This window comes from Pagrus pagrus (genome assembly GCF_965226575.1).
Source record: "Pagrus pagrus genome assembly, chromosome: 19".
Taxonomy (NCBI): Eukaryota; Metazoa; Chordata; class Actinopteri; order Spariformes; family Sparidae; genus Pagrus; species Pagrus pagrus.
Genome location: NC_140203.1, coordinates 8,691,380 through 8,714,243, shown reverse-complemented (window position 1 = coordinate 8,714,243; position 22,864 = coordinate 8,691,380). Strand labels below are relative to the sequence as shown.

Here is a 22,864-nt window from a genome sequence, read left to right as displayed (position 1 = left end):
GATGTGGTGTTAACTTCCTTCATTTTCAACATAACTTTGCAAAAATGAGTGATCAACAGTAAACATCTACAACATTAGCTTGTAATGGGGATGGTTTAAATACTTTGGAAGTATTTAAAAACAAATGGGTTATTTATTTTAATTACTTGCATTTGCCTGAACGCTCAGCTGCTCATCTCTTATATATTTACAGTATCAGGGTTTTTTGATCGGACCTTAACAAGTATCTGATCGTCTTCAGTCTTTCTTTTTTTTCATTTGACTTCATGAGTAGATCTAGTTTTGTTAATACAGGTGTCCTCTAATTTTGGGGCAGTAATGAAAATAAAGTGTACTGTAAAGTTTACAGATGTACTTCTACCTTAAGTCAAAAGTGGCTGAAGTCATGCTCCACACGGTATGTTAACTCATGTTTACTTACTGAGCCTTTCCCAATTACTTAAGCGTCAATTAAAGAGGAGCACTTACACAAACTCACATCATCATTATATACAATATCTTTTGAATTCAAACTCAACTCAAAAATACAACCTCATCCATCAGACCGCCGCTCTCCAAGTCCTTGATTTAATTTGTTCATGTAAAAAAGTTTATTAAACATGCTTTTTGTAATTAAAGAGGATTCAGTCTGAAAACAGATGTGTTGGTTTACTTAAAATCGTTTTGCACAAGGGTCATAGCAAAATCTCGACAGCCAGAAATGATTTGAGAAATGCCAAAAAACACCTTGAAAGTGTTTTTTTTTTTTTTCATTTATTTTGTGGCACCGAATGAAAGTTTAGTCATAAATCTATTCTCAGTGCCAGATCAGATGTCGGATCATTTTATTAAATATAGTGACAATGATAAATTGAACCGAAGTCGTCGACTGGAAGCTGCAGTGTCCTGTGACGACAAAAATATCTTAATTTTGCTGTGTGGTTTTTAACTCTCCCAGCCATGAGGTTTGTCATTTTCTAGATGTGAAACCAACATGTGAGAGATTTGAATTTGATGTATTCATGTCATAAACAGTACAGTAGCTGTAGTTGACTGTGTTTGAGTCAAGTGGTGTTCTTTGTCATCTCCACTAGAGGGTGACAGTTCAGCTCTGACTTCCTGAGTCAAAAGTCTCAAAATCCAGTCTACATATTTTTAATACTTTCACAGGATTCAGATACTTTACGTAAAACTGAAAAAACTCCACTTTATGTGAAATATTACACCCAAAATCTTAATTAAATGGGCACTATGTAGTTCTCAAGAAGACATTTAAACTCAGAATTTGAATATTTACAATATCAATGAGGTAATGGTACAAACTAGGAATAAACTGAACTGAATAAACAAGCTGTTCTCAGAGGACAGAACACTGTTTGAAGCTAGAAAGGTGGCAGGGTCCACCACATATAAACAAAGTAAAACAGTATGAGATTGTGTTGTCCTTTTAAGGTCAGTTTGTTTATTCAGTCATGAAAATGAAGAGAGTTTGTTTATTTAGTTTGTTTAGGCATAAAATCTTTTTTAAAAATCCGTCTATGAAGATCTTCTGATTAAAATTTCTTCCCCAAAACGACATAGTGAACCTTGAAGTAAAATCACAGGAGTATTATTAATTGAATATGAGATGTACTCAAATGACCAAAAACCAGCAATCTGAAGTCAGGTAGAATATTAAGTTTATTCTTGAAAGCAGACTGTACATATGTGCAAGTGAAGTTAGATCAGAAATGGAAAAGATGAATCTCAAGCTTGAATTTAAAGTGATTTAGTAACATAAACCTTAAAGAAAAAGAGTTAAAACTAAATTAATTTAAATAAGGCCTTTGTGACAAGTGATATTTTCTGTTATTTGTTGCTGTTGCTGTTGCATTTTCTAATTTCAGGCAAGCACATGATGGTGCAGTGGAGGGTTTGAGCTCGGGGAGGCGCAGCACAGTGGCTCCCAGACACCAGATGGAGACGGTCATGACACAGGGTCTGACTTCTAACTGAATATAGTCGCAGAGCTTATGTAAGCCTTTGTACAAGCAAGCCGAAGCCTTTGCAAAAATGTTTGATGGTGGTACAGAGTCAGACAGCGATACTTGTCTTCCTTCTGTCTCATCTGCTTTACAACTGCAATATGGTGCGTTTACTGTCTGTTTAGAATTGAGAGCACAACATGAACATTTTAACCATTGTTACTATGATCATATCAAAGAAGCAATCACTGAAGGATCTTTTTTACTTAAAGTGATTCCTATATTATAGTTAAACATCTTTTTGTGTGCATGGCAGCTGCACATACAACATATTTTACTCCTGAAGGGATTGTGTTGCTGCTGTGGAAAGCTACTGCTGTGGTTATATTTCCAACAAGTGAGTGTGTTTGTTTGCTAATTAGCACAAAATCACAAAGTACAGCTGAGACTGATGGCAATGTCAGTTTTGCACAGAGGTGTAAAGTAATTAAAATGATAAATAAATATACCATTTATTTAATGATAAACCTTTGAGGTACTTGTACTTAACCTGTACAATTCAGGGGCAAATATTGTACTTTATATTGTACTCCACTATTCATACATTTAGTCACTTTGTAGATTCAGATAAAAAAGCAAAGAATAATCATAGATATAATGCAATATTAGGATACAACAAGACTTTATTGATCCCCGGGGGGAAATCCACATGCTAAGTAAAAGATCTGAGTACTTGTACAAGAATTTAGTCACAAACCAAAGTACTTCATGCTGATGCAAGATGAAAGGTTAAGAAGTTACCCGAGTAATTAAAATGTAATAAATGAATGAGTATGAAAAAATGAATGGCAATCCATCCAATATCCATGAGACATGAATCACAAATGTTTAAGTCATGGTGGCGCAAGATGAAAAGTCAGTAGATCACGAAGGTAATTGAGATTCATCCTCAGGGGACCATGACTGTCGGGACATGTTGAGATATATGCACATCCATCCAGTAGTTATCAAAATATATAATTCGTAAACCAAACTTTCCTTCACAGTGCACCTACCCTGGTGGGATAATCTCACAGATGTGTTTTTCTCTTCTCCAGCTGTTAAAAGGCGTCCCGCCTCAGTTCAGGGTGACTGTCTGAATCCCAAACATCCATCATAAGCTTAAAACTCTTAAGACAACCTTGTGTCACCGTCACCTCAGTGAATCATATCACCTCTCCCACGTCTCCTCTGTGCTCGCTCCAGTTTGCGTCATCAAATAAATAAAGAAACAACATATCCAGTCAGTCAATCTTTCACATTTTATTTTCATTTCTTCTTCTGGCAGCACGGTGGACGTCATCTGGCTTCTTGTGCATCTGATGATTCTTAATGCTTTGATGGAAAGTACTATTACACAAGTACTGCACTTAAGTACAATTTTTAGGTATGTTATGCTAATACCTCCATCCACTCCATTACATTTTAGAGGGAAATATTATATTTTTTACGCAAATTAATTTATATGACAGTTAAAGTTATGAGTTATGTTTCAGATTCATGTTTTACATTAAAACAAATCACATGAGCAGCTTTTAAAGTCACATTTTCAAGGATTAAACCAGCAGTTGGTCTAGTTTGGACCCATTGTCATGTCTCAGACATCTATGAGTTGTTGATGGGACTTTTCCCCTCTAAACTTTACAGAAAGTCATTTAATCCTAAGTTACGGTGGCCCTACTGTAAGTGTCCAAACACAACAAAGTTTCATCAAACACATTGACATTTCACAAAGCTCAACAACATTTCAGAAAACACGACAACAATGTGTTTTTTCCAGAATGTTGTTGTGTTTTGTGAAATGTCAATGTGTTACCGTGTTTTTATGAAATGTCACATTTTATGAAATGTTTGATCGAAATATATGCAGCATAATTGTTTTTCTTCCTTCTCCCGTACCCCAAAAATCATCACACAATACCTCAGATTTATTTTGTGAGCCTTGGAGGGGCCTGAACCTTATGTTAAGAACCACTGAATAATATAATGATGTAAATCCTAATAATATACAGTATATCTCACAGATCAAGATCATGAGTTCTTATACACTGTGGTATACGTACATATTTTAACCTGTTTTAAACCTGTTCTTATTACACCCATAGTATTTACTAATCATCCTCTTTGGTGTTGCACTGAAATATGAACCATGAACACTTCCTCTGATCCCACGGGCAGTCTGTTGCACTGCTGGCCTTTCTGTGCCTCCCCTGCTGCCTGAGAGAGAGTACGTGACTCCTCTTGGGCTTCCTCTGTGTGAGAGGTGGGATGATCCACTGCCCGAGCTCAACACACCTGAGAAACACTGACAGCAGGGAGAGAGTGGAAAGAAATGTGGATGATGAATCGATGAATCATCCGATCACCATGAAGCCTTTGTATTTCTTAGCAACCTGCCCTCCTGATACACACTTGTTATTTAAATGTGATGTCTGGGATTGATTTGAGTTTGGCAGATACAGACAGTGACCGAAGGTGAGAAACTTCACTTTAAGAGTCCTGAGGCTTTTGTTGTTGTTTGAAGATGACTCGTTTAGGGAAGAGAGATTTTGTTTTCTTTGAATAGGTTTAAAAAATATTACACATATCCTTCAAAAAAGGACATTTCTGTCATGCGAATTAAATCTTTTTGGAATATTTACATTAAAATGTACACATCAGTCATCTGGCTGTGTGCTGTTGCTGTCTTCTGATCCCATAAAGGCTGGAGCTACTGGTGAAATGGCTGTGGACTGGCTGTTGTCTTGCAGTATCCTTTGGGGCTCTGTGCAGACTTTTCACCTCACCGATGTCACTGATGCTCTGTAGACGGGTACCAGTGATGCACAGAGCCGAGCCCTGTGATGACCATTACAAAGTACTTTGACTTTTCGTACTTTAAGTACATTTTGGTGATTGTAGGCTACTTCTGTACTTTTAACTTGGAGTGCAGGAGATTCAAAAAATAACTTAAATGATCTGCAGAGTGTGAAGAAATAACAGTTTTGACGTTATGGTGTCTATGTATTGTTTTACAGATCGAGTATCTATTGAAGTTAGGATGCTAACCAGCTAGCCCCAGCCCATCCTGGTCCAAATGTCCCGTGCTAGCTCCCAGTCACCCAGATCTTCCGTGTTGTGGGACCCACTAACTTCTGTTTTTTGCGCCCAGCTAACTTGAGTGGGGATAAAATAATTTAAAATTGCTCTTCTAGACTCTCCAAATGTTAATGGACTCGTTGACTTAATTTATAATAGTCAAACGAGTCATTTCACAGGGGTCGTGACTCAAAAAAATATATCCACTGTGTTACAGCCACTTTTTTCACAAGGTAAGCTAATGGCCACAGTGCATCACGTGATGATGTAATTACACAGTTTGGCCACAACACAAGTTGGCGTCAAAGCTTGGTCCGTACCACTAGCTGCACGGCTACCTGAGCTAACTAGTGATATGCCGCCCCCTGTATGTTTTAAGTATGAATTTGACAGGTGGCCAATTCTTACATATTGCACCTTTAAATAAGAGGACCTGAGATCTTCTTCATCACAGCTTTTGTGAGTCTGACTACAATAAAACACATTTTTCTGCAATATATTTCAGTGTTCCAGTCATTTTTGAAGCTTTTATGGACATTTCCCCTCTTCATGTCACAGTCTATTCAGCTTAGAGATATTTTTTCCCATGTTTTCACTCTGCAGAAGTGAAGGGAGCCGGAGCCTCCAACAGATGGTGCTGATCTCTCTGTCCACATCAAGAGTTGGGTGATAATTCAACAGTTATGTCATTAGGTGTACAGCTACCTCAGCAAGGAAAGCTGTCATCAGCGTTATGTTCACTGCTGCAGACCTGTCCTCTGCATCTCCCCCCTCTCACACCTCACCAGCCTGTTTTCCTTTTTCTTTTCTGTTTTTGTGACACCCAGTTGACAACATCTGCATCTTCCAGTTTGTCTTTTTGAAGAGTTCCTCATCCAGCTGTCACTTTGCTCGTCTGCGTGGGCTGACACAAACTCTTCCATGTACCTCCAAGATGCACCTGAATAGGTGAGCTGAGGGGAGACATCATCACCAGGGCTTTTATTAAAGAAGAGCGCCTCTTTCTCTCCGGGTGTCCACTCGTTTTTGGGCAGATCACCCTCCGATGCAATTAACCCAGGAAGGCGACTTTGTCAAGGGGGACTCAACGCCGACCACCGCAGCTCTCCAGTCCGACGGCAGCGCCGGATCCCCGGCCAAAATGTGCAGTGAATGTTACGTGAATCAGACGTTTGTGAACGATGATGGGACCGTGAACGAGCACAAGCCACGGTAAGAGAGACGGGGACAAGTGAGGAGGCAAAGTTTGGGTGTCAAATGTGGAGATTGGTGATGAATTAAACGAGATTACTGTTTGCATTGCTCTAAGTTATAACCACAGCTTTGCTGAAGAGGAGTTAGTTTGAATAAAATATGTGAAAAGTGCAAAATATCTTCATTTTTTTCATGTTTTATTTGGATAATCTGATTGTGGTGCTGTGCGTAAAGATGTCAGCTGTGTGAGTGTTTACCTGTCAGCACTGCTGTGTGCTCAGCTGCTGTCTCATTTGTCACTGTTACAGCCTGGAAATCATCCAATGTAAATGTGTTTCCATTGCTAAAACTAATAATAATAATGTTAAATCATGTTAAAATATGTTGGACTGTCCATCTGTGTGTCTTCTTTGGAACATCTGTGTTAAAAAATTAAAAATTTAAGAAGAAAGAGTCCCAAAGGAGGCAAACAGATGTCGAGCTCAACAATCCAACCATCAAACTTCTCACTCAGCATGTTTTATTCTCACTTCTCTAGCCATCGGGGCTTTGTTTGGTTAAGTTAGATGGATGGATCTCACAAAAGCCACATGGGAAATATACCCTTCATCTATTATGCATTAAGTTTGATAAGCTTAATGGAGGACTAAAACAAACAGTGCAGACACAGTGATGGAGAGAGATGGAGGCAAGAGAGGTTCAAAGCTCGTCTCCACTGCCTCTTTGTAGATCGTGTAAGTTCAGCTGCTTCTTGTGTGAGGCTGAAAAACAACGGCTGTCTTCGATCAAGAGCATTTCACACCAAAGCACTTACACTTCATTTGAATCATAAATCTCTTACGTCTGCCTGCGATGAGTAATATTTAATGGAGGGATGTTGTTTTTTGACCGCAGAGGTGAGGTGCAACTAAGTGACGCTTGTTATCTGTCAAAAATAGTGAGTGTAAAATGTTCAAATCAATCCATTCACTTAACACTGGAGGTTTTTCTAATCCGTCTCATTCCTTCAAGAGACTGACATCAGTCCATCACCTTCTCGTCCTGGTTCAAAGGTAACATCCCACTTGTGCTGCACTCTTCCTGTGCACATGCTCTCAGGCTGTGAGCTGGAAGAGATGACTCAACATCTGCAGGCATTAGTAACAGCAGGAACTGTGCTCTTCATGCAGCTCACCGGATGTTTCCACAGTTTGATATCAAGATGAATTTGACTGTGAGATGTACGGTTATTTCACTATGTGTGATAGCGTGAGTTGAAGCCAGTGGTGGAAGAAGGGCTCTGATCCTGTACTTAAAGGAAGTTTCATGGTTCCTCAAAACATTTCTGGAGCTTCGCAGGAAAACAGTGATGCAGCGTTTTTCTAAACAACTGAAGTCGACGGGGACTTGTTTTAAAATGTAAAAAATAAAGCTCATAATTGGCTCCATACAGCTTGTCTGATTTTGTTATACAACCCAGAGACTGGGATCAGGCAAAGTTTGTAAACTCCTTCATGCTGCACAAATTACAGAACATATGTACAGTTATTAATAAAGAAATCTACATAAACACTTTTGCATCTGCGTCAGGGTGAATGTAAACAGCAGCAACAGGATTGTGATGATAATGTTGTCGGCATCTTCAACGTCCAGCAACTTTGACCGGTCCACCTCTCCTCGTCCAGCCGTAGTCCTGAGTTCTGTCGGCTCAGAACACGGTCCGCCCGTCGAGCGAAACTGCTCGACCCGACATTAAAACGTGTCATATCACGTTCGTGTCACATGTTCATGACTTGACTTTCCTATGGGAATGTGGAGTGGATGACGATGGAGTTACGAGAGGGTGGCCAAGCCAGTCTCGAACTGCGTTTCAACATTTGTAAACGTGACATTACTGGACATTTTAAAGGACGATTTCCAGCCGTGTTTGTGGTGACAATCAGGAACTTCAAGCCAAAATATTTTGGCAGTTGGGTTGGATGATAAACAATGCAGGAAAGAAGAACAAACAAAGTCCTGCTGCATAATTTAGTGTATTAGCATTAACTTTTGGACATTTTTCTAATCTTTGTTTCGAGTTTCACAACTCAGACTCCTGATTCACTACAAGATATTAGGACTGTGTTAACTGTTCACTCACAGTAGCTGCATTTGAGACCTAGCAGGGCAGTTAAGCCATTAGTGTGCATGATGTTTTGGATAAACATCTGTCGGCTGGTTCTGCTTTTACTATCTGTAACAATTTGTGGTGCTTTCTGAACAGCTCATTTTGCAGAACGAGCTGCAAACATAGTGGAGTGGATAATTCAGACGAGGATGAAATACTTTCTATTAGTTTGTGACAGTTTATTTTTTTCTGTCCTATTTTTAACATTTTGGCATCACTGTATCATTCCTTTCCTTGCTTACTCTCCTTTTTCTTTTCCAACATCCCCTCTCCTCCCAGCTTGAATTACTTACGCACATCCCCTCGTTCTCTCCTGTAATTTCCCTTCTGCTCCTTCAATGTTCTCCTCTCCCTCCTCCAGCTCCTCTTCGGCGCCACTCCAGACCAACAGCAGCAGCGGGGTTATCTTAGACATCTCCACTCTTAAGATGGAGCAGCAGGAGAGCGAGGTGCCTCCACTGCCGCCTCGCTTCCGCTTCAGAGACCTGCTTCTTGGGGACCAGAGCTTGAATGATGACAGGTAGGAAGCAGAAATAAGGTTGAGCTGTGCTGTTTGACACAGTTAGAGATTGTTGTTGTATGGTGAAAAAAGAGAAATACCAGATTCTGACCATCAGATATAGACAATAGTGTTAATACCTTAAAGCTGAGAATATCTCAGCTGATAAATGTGTTAGTCCAGTGACCATTCGTCAGACGTACCCTCAAAGCTGTGTCAGATGACCTCAGGCACCCCTTCATCCACACGTCATGTATTTCAACTATTTGTCCTTTACTTTCAGCTAAAGATTTCATCTGTAGCCTTCACCCATTATTTTTGCTGCTATAGCTAAGACGTATAGACTACTTTTAGCTAACTACTCCAACTATCAATCCATTGAATCTCACAAGGCCTATTTATCCATTTAGTTCTTACTTTTAAACTTTCAACCATTTGATTTTAGCTAAGTATTTAAACAGGCCAGTTTAGGTTCAACTGTTTATCCATTACGCTACTTTTAACTAATTAATTCAAGTATTAATAGGCTATCTATTTAGCCACTGAGTCATTGCTTCTAGCTAACTATTACAATAGTTAATCCATGAGGCTATACTACTTTTAGCTTAGATTAGGGGGCTAGTGGAACTGTGTATCCAATTATTTTTAGCTAACTATTTCAATAGTATATCCATTAGCTACCTTTAGCTAACAATTTCAACCATTTATCCATTACATTTACCTAGCACATTATTTTAACTATGTAGGCCTATGCCCTACTTGTAAGTAATTATTTCAACCAGACTATTTATCCATCACATACTGTTATCCATCGGCTTGAGCTAACTGTTAGCTAACTTTTCTTCTTGCTTTCCAACTATGATAGTTTTCATGTAGGCTTCTCTCAACATGTGGTATTCAGGTGTTTCAGCTAACTCACTGATTATTTTCTTTTCAAATTGAGGTACTCACATTTTACACATTTTCCAACATAGGCCTGTCTCCTAGCACCTGTAAAAGTAGCCTACCCCCTGGGGTAAGTAATTTAATAATACATTAATTGTTTAAATCATTTTTTTAGATGCCAAAAATCAACTAATTTGAGACTGTGTGGACATATGCTGGCTTTTCTTAGTCTTCTCTGGTGGTATATTTAATAATATGAAGTTTAAACAAGACAAAACCTCTAGATTTTGGAATTTGGGATTTTTTTTCCATAATTTAATGACATCTACTGTAAGAGATTAATCGAGGTAGTCTTCTAAAACACTAAGGATTTGTAGCTTCAAATACCTAAACTGCAAACAGTGTTTCATTCAGGTTGTAGCTGCTGTGTCTCTTCTTTAAAGCCATTTCTCTGCAGAGGCCAATCAAGATCTTTCACACTAGTTCCTCGTTCCTATGAGAAACATTTTATTTTGTCCAGTGTCGCTGATTATTTGAGCTCATTACTGCTGCGTTTGTCTTCGTATGTACCTTTCACATAATTGTGCTGATTGCAAGACTTCTTTTTTCTTTTTCTTTTTTACTGGCCTTCAACAAATACTCCTAATTAGCACTCAAACCCCAGTTGACCTATGAGTGCAGTTTGAAGGGTTCTCTTAACCTTTTTGCGTAAGTGGAGATTGTGTTTTAGATCTCGTCAGCCAGAAACATGAGATTTTGGGGTGCTGTCCATGGTGCTGAAAAGTAAAGAGTTTCTGAATCACTGGGGTTTTTGATAAAGAAGTAGGCTGGGAGTGTGCGAGCGTATGTGTGTGTGTGTTTGATACACTTGAAAAAGTTTTACTTGAAACGTTTTCAGCAACGACACTGTGACCTAATTCTCAATGAGAATTTAAAATGAGTCCCACCGTCAGTCTCTCTGTTACACACCTTTCCTCGTTCACAGTTTTTTCCCCTTTTAACTGCACTTCTGCAGCGTCTGAGCTCCACAGACAAGATGACAGGAGCAGTCAGCTGTTTTTTTTAAGTGATCTGCTTCATTTGTTGTCCCGAGATCCAAAAAAAAGTGTCTCAGCAAGAGTTTAGATAGCCTCTGCTTCTCAGGTGTAAAGCAAAGAGTCGAAAAATAACTTGAAACACGCCTCTTTTTTCAGTTTTTGCAGTAGTTGTGCTCATTTCAACAATCAGTTTGTGAGTTATATGATCATATTTGCGTGCCATTCAGCATATAATCTGGGGTTCTGCCAGATGGACCTCAGGAGAGTGATGATGAAATGTAATTTTAGATGTGATCGCAGCAGCAGCGGTCCCCTGAGAGTAATATTTGACAGATCTATTTGACGAGGAAAAACAACAAGCCCTGCCAATGCTTTCAGTCGAAGGCGACCTTTCCCCAGCTGTCCTTGCGACAACCACTCTTTCCTCCTCGATCAAGCTGTCTACATGTTTCGACAGTTATTATCATTTGTCTGCTGTTCTTTCTGGAAATGAACCCGTCCTCTGTGCCCGGCAGATAGTGTTGTTGGAGGGCGAGTGATGCTTCGGGTTCAGCGGTCAGCCTCCAGGTTCTGTGAACATCCAAATGTCACTGGTCACATCTGTCCAGGGATCATTCATCACGCAAAAGGTTGCTTTCTCAAAGGCACGATCGAACATTTTTTCCATTTCCCCTCATTTTTTCCTCACCTAACTGACGTCTTTCTGAGCTAAAATTAGCAGTGATGTGACTTTTGAAATGCATAATTGAAAATGTCACAGATTTTTGCAGGCGGTTCTTCTCATGTAAACTCGGAAAAAGCCACGAAGAGTGGCGTTACAGTGGCAGCGTGGGCGCAGGGGTGGGGGTGGGGGAGTTCAAGTGGAGTGGCCCTCTTCTGGTATTTTCAAAAAGCACTGACTCATGGAGGAGGTCATCTGAAAATTACTACTTCAGACTCTTCAAATTAAGAGAAGACAAAAAAGGTGGGAGGGATAGGAAGGATGCCGAAGAGACACGAGAGAGCGCAAAGAGCTTCCCACATCTCGATTTTCTAACTTTGTCTGCGTTTTCGGCTCGAAAATCCAAAAGGAGAAAGAAAAGCATCTGTTTTTTTTTCTCTTCCTTTCTGTCGATGTCGCTGCCGAGCAAAGAAAAGCCCCATCCACGCCTCTTGTTGCTGTCAAAACAGAAACGCAGAAAGATGGACAGCGCAAGATGGGGTTTGTGTGAAGCTTCAGATGGGTCACATTTGAAAGAAAAGGACATATTATTGTGAATCTGCAGCTGATGTACGGGGTCCATTCCTCCACTGTGAGGGTGAATGTTTACAGCTTTGTGAGGAGCTGCAGTGATGCTGGAGGAGAACATGCTGCAACAGCATCAGTTAGGGTTATTCCAGTCGTTGCTGTGGCAACAAGGCCCGCGCATGAGAGAGAGAAAGAGAGAGAGAGAGAGATTGTATACATTTCTAAAAATACTCCAATAAGCATTTTGTCATTCCTCTAAATAAAAGACAAATCAAACACTGCTTTGTTTTTCCAAGTCTTTTCTTTCATAGATTCGTTCAGTTGTATTTTATTTAATTTATGTTTATTATTTATTCCCATAAAGCTCTGATAGTAATTGATCCTCCGACAGTTAGTGCTGTGTTGTTTTTAGAGCTGCGGGGAGGCGCGCTGGTCAAGGAGCTTTAACACACTGAAGGAATTTAAACAGTGACTGCACGACGCAGCTCGCAGGTGTCAATGGATAATGGATCCCAGGATCGTCATCCCCACCTGGGTCAGTCCGACCGTGAGCACTTGGAGGTCGGACCCTTTTGGTAGTGACGCCGGGCAGAGGTAGGTATGGGAACAGCATGGAGCACAGTGTTCCTCGTGTCGTGAGAAGTTTTGTATTTTTACTGCTGACATGCGATGCGTTTGCAGGTGATTGATGGAGAACAACGTGAGCTCGCTCCGACAGGTTTGATAAGCGCGCCCAAAAAAACTGCTGAGACGCGTGTTTGTTTATTTATAGTTGTGAGAAGGTGGAAGTCGCGACAGCTGTTGATAACCTGTCAGGTAGAGCTGTGACTAACGACGGTCTTCATCCATCCATTGTAATGTTCTCATCGATTATTTCAGTTTCCCGTCACGATTTCCAAGTTGACTGATTGAAATTAGGCTGAGTGTTTGTTGTGTTTTTTTTGTGACCAATACCTCAAAACACCTCCATTTTTTTACTGCTTTTTAATTTGAAATGTCTGAACAGTCTGTCAACTAAAGATTATTTTCATTATCAATTAATCTGCCATTTATTTCTTTTTTTTTTAAATCAACTTTGGTCTCTAACATGTCAGAGAATGGTGACAAATGTTGATTTCTTAAAGTTGAAGGTGATGTCTTCCTCTGACCAACAGTCCAAAACAACAACATATTCAGATTGATATCACGTGAGCAGAGATGTCCCTTACACTTGGGACACTGGGGACACTGGGGTCATGTCCCAGTCACATTTTAAAAAGTTTAATTTGTTAAAAATGTTCTGAAAATACCAAGAAATGTTCACAGACAAATGAGAATGAATGCACCTGTGGTTGAAACTGGCTGCTGCTGATTGTGGTTTACACTTAGTCTGAGCCTATCAATGATGGATCAGCACATACTGTAATATCTGTATATTATTATATAGTATTCATACTGTAAATGTCCTCACACTGATCCCCCAGTTACATTGCCTGAAATGGCATGTGTTGAAAACTATTCAATGTCCCCAACCCTTGCACGTAAGACAAAGAAAAGCAGAAAAATATCCCTAATTTAGAGCCACAACCTGTCAACTGACCAATCAAATAATCGACATAGCACATCACCCCTATAGAGTTTTATATAAGGCTGCACCTGGCTTCTTTTGTCTTAATAGTCCAAAACCCCAAAATAGGACATGTAGTTTGGTATAAGACGGAGAGAAGCAGAAAATATTCATGATTCAGAGCCCCAACCGGTGAGTATTGTATCATTTTTGCTTACGTTTTTTCAAAGGTAATGGCGGATTACTTTTTCTGTCAATTATTCTAATATAGAGTTTCATATAAGGGCTGCAACAAGATTGTTTCTCTCTCCAATAGTCGAAACTCTCAGATATATTCAGTTTCACATAAGAAAAAGAAAAAGCAGAGCATATTCATGATTTAGAGCCACAACAAGTGAATATTTTAGCATTTTTATCTTCCCGTTGCTTGTTCAGTTTAGTATCACAGAAGACACAGAAAAGGAATAATCCTCACAATTGAGTAGCAAATAGCTGGAACTTGGTCATTTCTTCATGGTCAAGATAATAAACTATTAATCATCAATTCATTTTATGTCCATTGACTTTTTGAGAAATCAACCAATTGTTCCGGCTCCATGTGCTCAACAGGTTTCTGTCTGTTGTTGGTGATCACCTCGGGGTGAATTGATCTGAGTGAACTTGCAAAAGTTGCTCGTTCGCAATTAGTCTTTATAGACGATCTGATTACTCCCAGAGCTGCGCGTCTTATTGCCTGAAACTCCGATTCGACGCCGCAGTATGACTAATATCAGACCACCTCAGCTTCAGTAATTGTGTGCTCAACAGGAGCTGATTATGGGCCATTACTTGCACCATTATATGTGTGTGTGTGTGTGTGTGTGTGTGCAAGTGTATTGTGTGTGTGTGAAGGGGTGAGACACAACGACAGTCAGATCGACAGAGAGAGATGCTTTCAATCTGTAGGACCCTCACATGTGACAGCGAGCTCTCAGTTGAAGTGGCTGTTCTCCTCCAGAGCTCATCTCTGCCCTGCTGCTGTCCAGATGTGACAGCTGTTCTCATCACAGAAGTCTTCACGTCTCCACCTCTGTAGGGCTTTTCTCCACTCTTCGCTGTAGTTTTTATCATCGTGCAGACCTGAAATAGCTGTTGCAGTTCCTACCAAAGGGATGTCGGTTCATCCAACAACCCACACTGCTTTTTCCTTCCCACTGTGAACCTTTCAGCCACAAGACGAAATCTGGGATTACTGCAGCTGCAGCAGCATAAACCTCACGAGCCTTCAACCCTCCTCAAATCCTTCTAATCTCTCTCATGTGTGCACTCTGTCTTTTTTTGCATTCTCCTCTGAAGGCAGCACACGACTGCTGTGTAAAGATTTTCTGTGTTGCCAAGATACCTATTGTTGAGTTGCACTTATTCTCTCTGACTAACTCCCCATCTCTGCTTCGCTCGGCTTAATTGTTTTATCATTTGACTCAGATTTTACGTTTGCTACGCCTCTGTGATTAAACCACACTGTGAACTATTACTAATTATTTAATCATAGGCACATAGAGGCCAACTCATTTTTTTATGTATGTAGGACACCCCAGTGAGCACTGCACTGTGATTTCTATATCTTAAGGGCACCCATTAGTTCACTGTGTCATGTTTTATCTTCCATGAAGGCGTCCAAGAGGGCAACTATAATTGTTTTTCTTCCAACATGTGGGCGCCAGGGGCAGCGATCATCCTCCATGAAGAAAACTTAAAAGAAAACCTAGTTTTTCCTTTGTTTTTTTTAATTTTATTTATTTTTTGTGATCACTGTTTAGTCTGAAAACGCCTACACATGATTTTCAATAAGACCTTTTTTAGTACTTCACTTGCAACAATAGTGATGTCATAGTCGCCCCTTTAAAACGGAGGATAAAATGAACTGGAATTAAATTTCAAAGGAAAATATAAAGTTAAAAGAAAGAAAACTGTTATACTAAGTAAGTACTACATTTATAATTAGACCATAATTAAATGAAAAAAGGGAAAATGAAAGAAGAAATTCAACATAACATCAGTCTGGTAAATTAATGGATTTACCCTGGGTGGTCCACTCTTGTGTGGAAAATGTTCATTTCTAAATAATCTAAGAGAAAATGAATCAATAAGATATGAAATGTAACTTCTTGTTTTTCTTCTTTACTTTTCACACTTTTTTGTTTGTCTTCTGAAGATGTTTGTAAATGGGAGGTGTTGTCTGAAGAGTGGAGGCAGGGAAGCTGAGAAAACTTGTTATTTACCAGTTTAAATTTGATATTCATTTTTCATTGTAATTATGACCTGATTATCCTGGGTACTTAAAGCAACATTATGTAGAAATTGGCATTTTGTGCGATTTGAAAATTTGAAACCCTAGGTCTGTAACAGTTTGTCAGATGTAATGTAGGTGCTAACTCCAAACAAAACTCATTACATCATAACAGTGTCATGTGTTGAAGTAAACGTGTGTAACTCTGTGATCCGACCCTCTCACTGAAGTTAGTGCGGAAACAAGTGATAGGAGGGCAGAGTGGCTGAGACAGAGACACCATTCGCCCTATTACAAGACACTGTACCATCAACATGACTTTGAAGCTGTTATTTAAAGGTTTAAAAGTTACATAATGTTGCTTTTAAATAATGATAATGTACCATTCTCTCGTCTAATTTTCCATTTTCTCATTAATTTTTAATTCTGGCTACAATGATCCTCCGTACCGTGACAGCTGCTCTGGGGCTCCTTTGGGTTGAGCTGCGTCTTCTACAGTAACCCTTGTAATTGTGAACAAAATCAGAGACAGATAATTACCAAACCCTCCTCGGGCAGATGATTAGAAAAACAACGTGATGAATATTCATGCTGTGATGAATTTCATACTATAAAGACTGCTGTGAAAAACATCGGCGTGGCTCCTTGTGTTTGTGCCGCTGACGTTTTCTCTCCTTTTCTTCCCTGTTAGGGTGCAAGTCGAGTTCTACGTTAATGAAAACACCTTCAAGGAGCGTCTGAAGCTTTTCTTCATCAAGAACCAAAGATCAAGTAAGTGGATGGTGCAGGCCTTCCTTTCCCAGCCTTGAGTTGGCATTTGTGTAATTGAAGCGGTCCATTAAAGAAGAAAATAAAAGCAACGCTCACAAATTTGTGCATAATGAGACCCAGATGCATAGAAAAACACTCTCGAGACAACCAAATGTTTCTTGCTAAACAACAATAGATTTAAAGGGAATTACCACTGTGCTGAACTTACTGTAAGCACTTAGACACACTGATGTTGCTTATGAGTCACAATACATCCCTTTTTTTGTATTTTTCTTAAAAATGGGTCCGTCTTTGGTTTTTAGGTCTTAGGATCCGCGTGTTCAACTTCTGCCTGAAGCTGCTCACCTGTCTGCTCTACATCATCCGAGTGGTGACGGACAATCCCGGTCAGGGGCCCAACGCCAACCACAGCACAGGACAGCAAACCTCCAGTGGCAACAGCAAATGGTTTGTTCGCACTGAGAGAAAAGTGTCGGGTCGAGTCAATGTTTGTGATAACACATTATCACACTGAAGTGTCTCAACACCAGTAGTGAGGAAGCTTTCAGATCTTTTACTCAAGTAAAAGTACTAAAAATAAAGTCTGAAATGCACTGAAAATCATACTTGGAAGAAGTAGAAATATCTAAGTTTTATTAGGAATCTGTACTTTTTAAAGTAGAAATTAAAAATACTCATAAATATAAAGTACTTAATGCACAAAGAATGGCCCCATTGACTGCTATACTATTATATATCATAATTTTTATTTTATTTTTAAGAGCATACGGTTCATACTTCTTTTTTAAGTGTGTCCTTGTTCATGTTTATATGCTTCAATGTCCAAAAGACATAATTTTCCCATACCGTCCGTTGCTGCACCACCTCTATGCATCCTCGGTCTGAGTGCCTGTCTCTTTAAGGACCCTGTCCCAAAAAGTCCATTCAGCTCTGATAGGTCCACTCTCAAAGGCCTGAGCACACAGTGTTTCCACATCAGCTCTGCCGGTGTTTTTGCAACCATGGCGTGGCGGGGGGTGGTGACTGTTTAGTCGTAACATGACAACCCAATGGATGCTTGTTTAAAGGCACAGTTTCTAAATACGAGCTGTGCGCATTTTGATAATTTCACATTATATATTATATAAGCTACCATTTAGACCTGCTTTATTATAAGTAAAAACATGGGAACCCTAATTTCTACAATTTGGGACCTTTAATGTAAAAGCAGGATTTTACTGTTGTAGTTGGTCGAGGTGGAGCTAATTTTCATATTACATTTCATTATGTATTAATCTTCTGACTATTTTCCCCAGTAATCAGCTGAGTTTTTAAAGTGTAAAAATTCAGAAAGCAGTTAGAAATCTCGCCACAGTTACCCAGAGCCCAAAGTGACACCTTCACAATAATTAAAAGTAAAAAAGAGCAAATACCAATATTTGAGAAGCTGAAGCCGCAGTATGTTTCCAAATGAAAGATGACTCAGAGTGTCGGGGCGTCCCGGTGCCTGGGTTGGTACAGCGTGCACCTCTTGTACAGAGGCTGTGTCATCGCTTCATGTCATCCCTTCTTCTCTCTCTCTCTCGCATATCATTTCCTGTGATCTGTGATTTTCTGCAATTATCAAGTTAGTTGCTAATTAGTTGTCTGTTAATCAGCGAATCGTCTCAGTATATTTTGATGTTTTTTGTGCAAAATTAATCACTTGGATAGTAACAAGCAATGAAAGCTGTCAGATGTTTTTAGTGAAGTAAAAAGTGTAATATTTTCCTCTGATGTGTAGTAGAGTAAAAGTATAAAGTGAAATAAAAAGGAACTATTACAAGTAGCTCAAAGTACAGACTTGAAGACAGTGAAGACAACACAAGAAGTAACGTACAGTAGAAAAACAATAAAAAGTGGAGTTTTTCAGCTGTTTTGCTCTGAGACACAAGCATCAAGCATCAACATCTTTCAATAAGTCTATATTTTTGTCTGCTTCTACAAAAGGTACTTGAGTTTTTTCTGTAGACGAGCATTTAAAGGGGCACTTTGTAGTTTTAGAGAAGAAATTCAAACTCAGAATTTTTATATTTACAGTATTAATGAGGTAATAAACTTTAGTGTATACATTCATTAATTTTCATTCTGTGTCGTTATCCTCCAGTGTTGACTGCCAGTGGAACGGATCGGTGCAGGACAGAGAGATTAACTGGTGAGCAGCAGAAGTTGTGATTTCACTTAATAGAGTCAAATCAGTAGAAAATGATTATGTCGCCTCCAGTGAGAACAATATCCAGCTCATTTTCTGCTCTCACCTTATTAATCTGACATGAGATCAGTGTTTTTACTATGAGATCAATCTTGAGCATTGTTTAATACCCATCTAAAGATATAATTACTGACTACGAGTCTTATTTTTGAGATAATAATACATTTGGTCTCTGATGTAAAGGATATTTATTGTTAATTGTTAATGAAAGAGTTGCTGTTGTATGCTTTGTGTGACAGGGAGTTGATCTTCTGGGTGGACAGAAAGGTTCCTGTCTGGGCCATTCAAGTGAGTCAGAGCAAAACAAAGTAAAAAAAACCAAAAGATTTAGAAAATTCATGAGTATGTGTTTATTATCCCCTGCTTCGGTTCGCACAGGTGATTGTGGCCATCATTAGTTTCCTGGAGACGATGTTACTGATGTATCTGAGCTACAAGGTGAGACACACACGCACACACACAGTAAACACACACAGACTTCAAGCACATCAGCGTGATTACAGAATACAGTCTGTACAATTAGTCACTTACAGTCTGAGATTGACAGTCCATAAGTGGTGTAATTAGCCCAAGTCATTTGTCGTGGCTACATTAAGGATAGACGGTAATTACAGGATCTGGTGGATGTGAAGGATTAAGTGGTCGTGGAAAGTGACAGACTACAATTAAGGAATGTATCTGTAGCAGTGACTCACTGTCTATTGTGTGCTTACAGGTAAAACTGTTAAAAAGTCTTTGTATGGTTTTTTTTTTGGGCTTCAGGGGAACATTTGGGAGCAGATATTCCAGGTGTCGTTTCTTCTGGAGATGATCAACACAGTTCCCTTCATCATTACGGTAAAACTTTTACCATGGCAACACTGAAATACTTATCTGAATAAACTCCCTCTAGAAACCACTCACTTTTAACTGAGCCTTGTTTTTTTTACAGTGTTAGCCTCAAGCATAAAGAATATAAGATGTATTAATGTATTATGGCTTAATGGACTATACACGTGAAGATATCGAGGAAACTAGAGACCGTACCTCTGCACCTCGGTCGTTTTGGGTGTTGTAATAGCTGGTTGTCATTTTGTAGCTACGCTGTGGCTGCCAACCTTAAGACCTCAGTAACAGGAAGGATTTTAGAGACTTTTAAAGAATTAAAGTAACAAAATAAGTACACTTCAGCAGCATTTTTATGTTAATACTTTGCACAGAAGTCAGAATAATTCGCTCCACTGGCGTGAATTTGTCTGATCTCTGACATAATATAATATTCATCAGTTTTCTCTTGTTCATTCAGTTTGTTGTCCCTGCCACTTCCCTGTGTGTCAGCCTCTCGGTAGTAACTGACATTGGCGCGTCCCCTGTGACTGACGATTTTACAAAATGCATGCAGCTTTCCTTGAAGACTTTCTGTAAGAAACAGGAATTCCTCTTTTCAAGATGTCTGAAATTTGCTCCGGTATTTATTTTCTTCATTTCTTTGTTCGTCTCTTACTCACTGAGGAGGTCAAGGACGCAACAGTGCAGTAGACTACATGCCGTACAGTGGCAGAAAAGGGTTGTGATAAATAACAGGGGGAAAAGATGTAAAATATGATCGTACATCAGAAGAAATACAAGAAAATCTGGACAGAAGACCTTACTGAACATTAATGTTAGCTGTATGATAGCAGGCACCAGCGCAATGACCATTCACCAGAGAGGCCTGACCGTTCTCGCTATCGGATAGTGTCTGAAGTAAAGTACGTTTCTCTTCAAGAGGGAATTTGAGGTCATTACAGTGGATTTCAGCACCTCCACGGCTCGTTAGGGCCAACAGGTTTAGAAGTGAGAATGACGATAAGTCCACTTTTTCTCATTCCTCCAGAAGCTCCGGGCTCGGCCCATAGCGGTCTCCTCCAGAGCTCTCCAGCAGCTGCCTGCCAATTAACACACACAGAGTCGGTCATCAATCTTAAACGCCGGCATCTGTCCCTCCGCTCTGGTCTGCCGAACAGCAAGCCACATTATTTGTCCCAACCCCACACACACACGGCCATTTTAAGATAGGGTCTTATGGGGATTGACTCTTTTGGAGCCAGCCTTAACTGGCCCTTCAAGGAACTGCAATTTTTGGTATGTGCTTTATTTTTCAGCGCTGGAGGTTGCAGCTTGTTTTTCACAGGTGAAGTGTGAAAGCCACAACAGATTTCTCATTGGAGCTCAGTTTTTTTTAATGTGTGAGTAACATGCTTGAATAAAGTGTGAAATGTTATCCATTAATGACTTCAAATGTCTGACTGTTTCCTCAGATCTTCTGGCCCTCAATAAGAGGCATCTTCATTCCTGTGTTCCTCAACTGCTGGCTGGCCAAGTGTGCTTTGGAGAACATGATCGTGAGTCAATTAAAGCATTACCATAATTGTTTCTGGTAACAACTTGTTTTTAATCAACATTTTAATGACTTTGTTAAGGCAACACTATGCTGAGCCAGCTGACAGCTACTCCATCACAGCCATTTCATTTCACCGCATCCATTTATACAAGCCTTCATGTTCACAGTCATTTGTACGTGGCTGCAGCAAAAACATCATTCTGCAGCTTTGTTTCTGCTTTGACTGTTTGCACCCTGGAGGGCTTCCTCTGGGAGATAATTTGCAAGCCTGTTTGACTTTTTCATGTTTTTTTCATTGTGTTCAGCTGTAGTGCTGCAGCAGGAGACATCCCAGAGTAGAACCATACTGCCATCAGCATTTGCAATGAATAGCTAAACTAATGGTGTGAGTGATTCCTGACATGACTGGCATGAATGATCAGAGAAAACGTCTGACAGATGCACGTTGTCTCTCTTTAACATGAGCAGAGTTGAGTTTTTAGCCTCACATGTTAAAGTCTGCTGTTGTTATTGGGTAGAATGATGTCCACAGAGCAATCCAGAGGACCAACTCAGCCATGTTCAACCAGGTCCTCATTCTCATCTGCACCCTGCTCTGCCTGGTCTTCACTGGGTGAGGCTGGCTCTTCAAGGATTTTTTTTTTGTGTAGCTGTTTGTCAGGTCCTTCTGTCCTTTTTCAGCGTGAATGGCTCATTTAATGTCTCTGTGTATATGTTTAAATTAACAGGATGGCAGGAATACTTTTATTTAATTTTTCAGTTGAACTCTGTGTTGGTGTCTTGTCTCGTTATAAGTCGTAATGTGAGGCGTATCTAATGTTTGTGTCAGCGCCTCTCTGTCTAAACAAGAAATGTATATAACAAGCTTCATAGGTTGCAGAACTTTTGTATTATATTGCATTACATTGGAGACATGTCTGTTGTAGTATTGATATATATGGTTGTGCATAGCTTGTTGCACAATGATTAGCTAGTTATATCTGTAGAAAAGGGACACGATTTTGGTATTAGAATAGTTCTTGTTTCTGTTTGTGGTCGTAGTAATGACAAATCACATTTTCACATTTGAGCTGGCTTTGGTTGCATGTTGGTTAAGAGCAAAAGAGCTGAAATGTATTCTTGGAGCCCGTCGACTAGCTTTTTAGTAGCTATTTTCTAAATTCATCTGCAGCCTTGTAAACAATGACTAAGTCTTGGCTCAGAAATCTGTTGACTAGATAAACACTGGCTACACCGGAGGCACTGAAACTTTGGCGGTTGCGTTTCCTAGGATGCTGAAGGAATGACCTGCCCTACTCTGCCTCTGATTGACTATTACATGCTGCATTTATTGGTTGGGTTGGTTCGGTTCAGAGTTCTTGAGTAGAGAGAGTCGCCACAACCGAAGCTCAACATGCCGATCGTCACGTGATTCATGGAGACTTCAGATAGTTCCAGGAAGTTCACACAGAGAGACAGAAGAACAATGATGCTACTAGCATTTGGATTTAACTTCCGGAAATTATTGAGAGGCTCCACGATGCACCATTGCTTTAAAAAAAAGATCATTTGGAGTAAACGGAGATGACAGGACTCTCTCTACTCAAGAGCTCTGGTTAGGTTCAGGCATAAGGAGTGATGATTGGTTAGGGTTGGGG

The 22,864-nt window shown here is 39.8% G+C and overlaps 1 protein-coding gene across 5 annotated transcripts in view; it reads left to right on the top strand.

Moving 5' to 3' along the window:
* Positions 1-5,790: 5,790 nt before the first annotated feature.
* Positions 5,791-22,864, top strand: part of kcnt1a (potassium sodium-activated channel subfamily T member 1a) — a gene marked incomplete at its 3' end in the record, with an annotated part of 34,206 nt that continues 17,132 nt past the window's right edge. For 3 of the 5 annotated variants that reach the window (XM_084382468.1, XM_084382467.1, XM_084382466.1), the window contains exons 1-10: positions 5,791-6,272; positions 8,762-8,920; positions 16,556-16,635; positions 16,938-17,082; positions 18,761-18,808; positions 19,105-19,153; positions 19,244-19,303; positions 19,628-19,702; positions 21,145-21,228; positions 21,746-21,840. In XM_084382468.1, coding sequence (XP_084238594.1) covers positions 6,106-6,272; positions 8,762-8,920; positions 16,556-16,635; positions 16,938-17,082; positions 18,761-18,808; positions 19,105-19,153; positions 19,244-19,303; positions 19,628-19,702; positions 21,145-21,228; positions 21,746-21,840 — 962 coding nt within the window. In that variant the 5' untranslated portion in view covers positions 5,791-6,105. Of the gene's footprint in view, positions 6,273-8,761; positions 8,921-12,371; positions 12,644-16,555; positions 16,636-16,937; positions 17,083-18,760; positions 18,809-19,104; positions 19,154-19,243; positions 19,304-19,627; positions 19,703-21,144; positions 21,229-21,745; positions 21,841-22,864 lie in introns of those variants that run through there. The other 2 variants (XM_084382469.1, XM_084382470.1) reach the window with 1 other exon arrangement.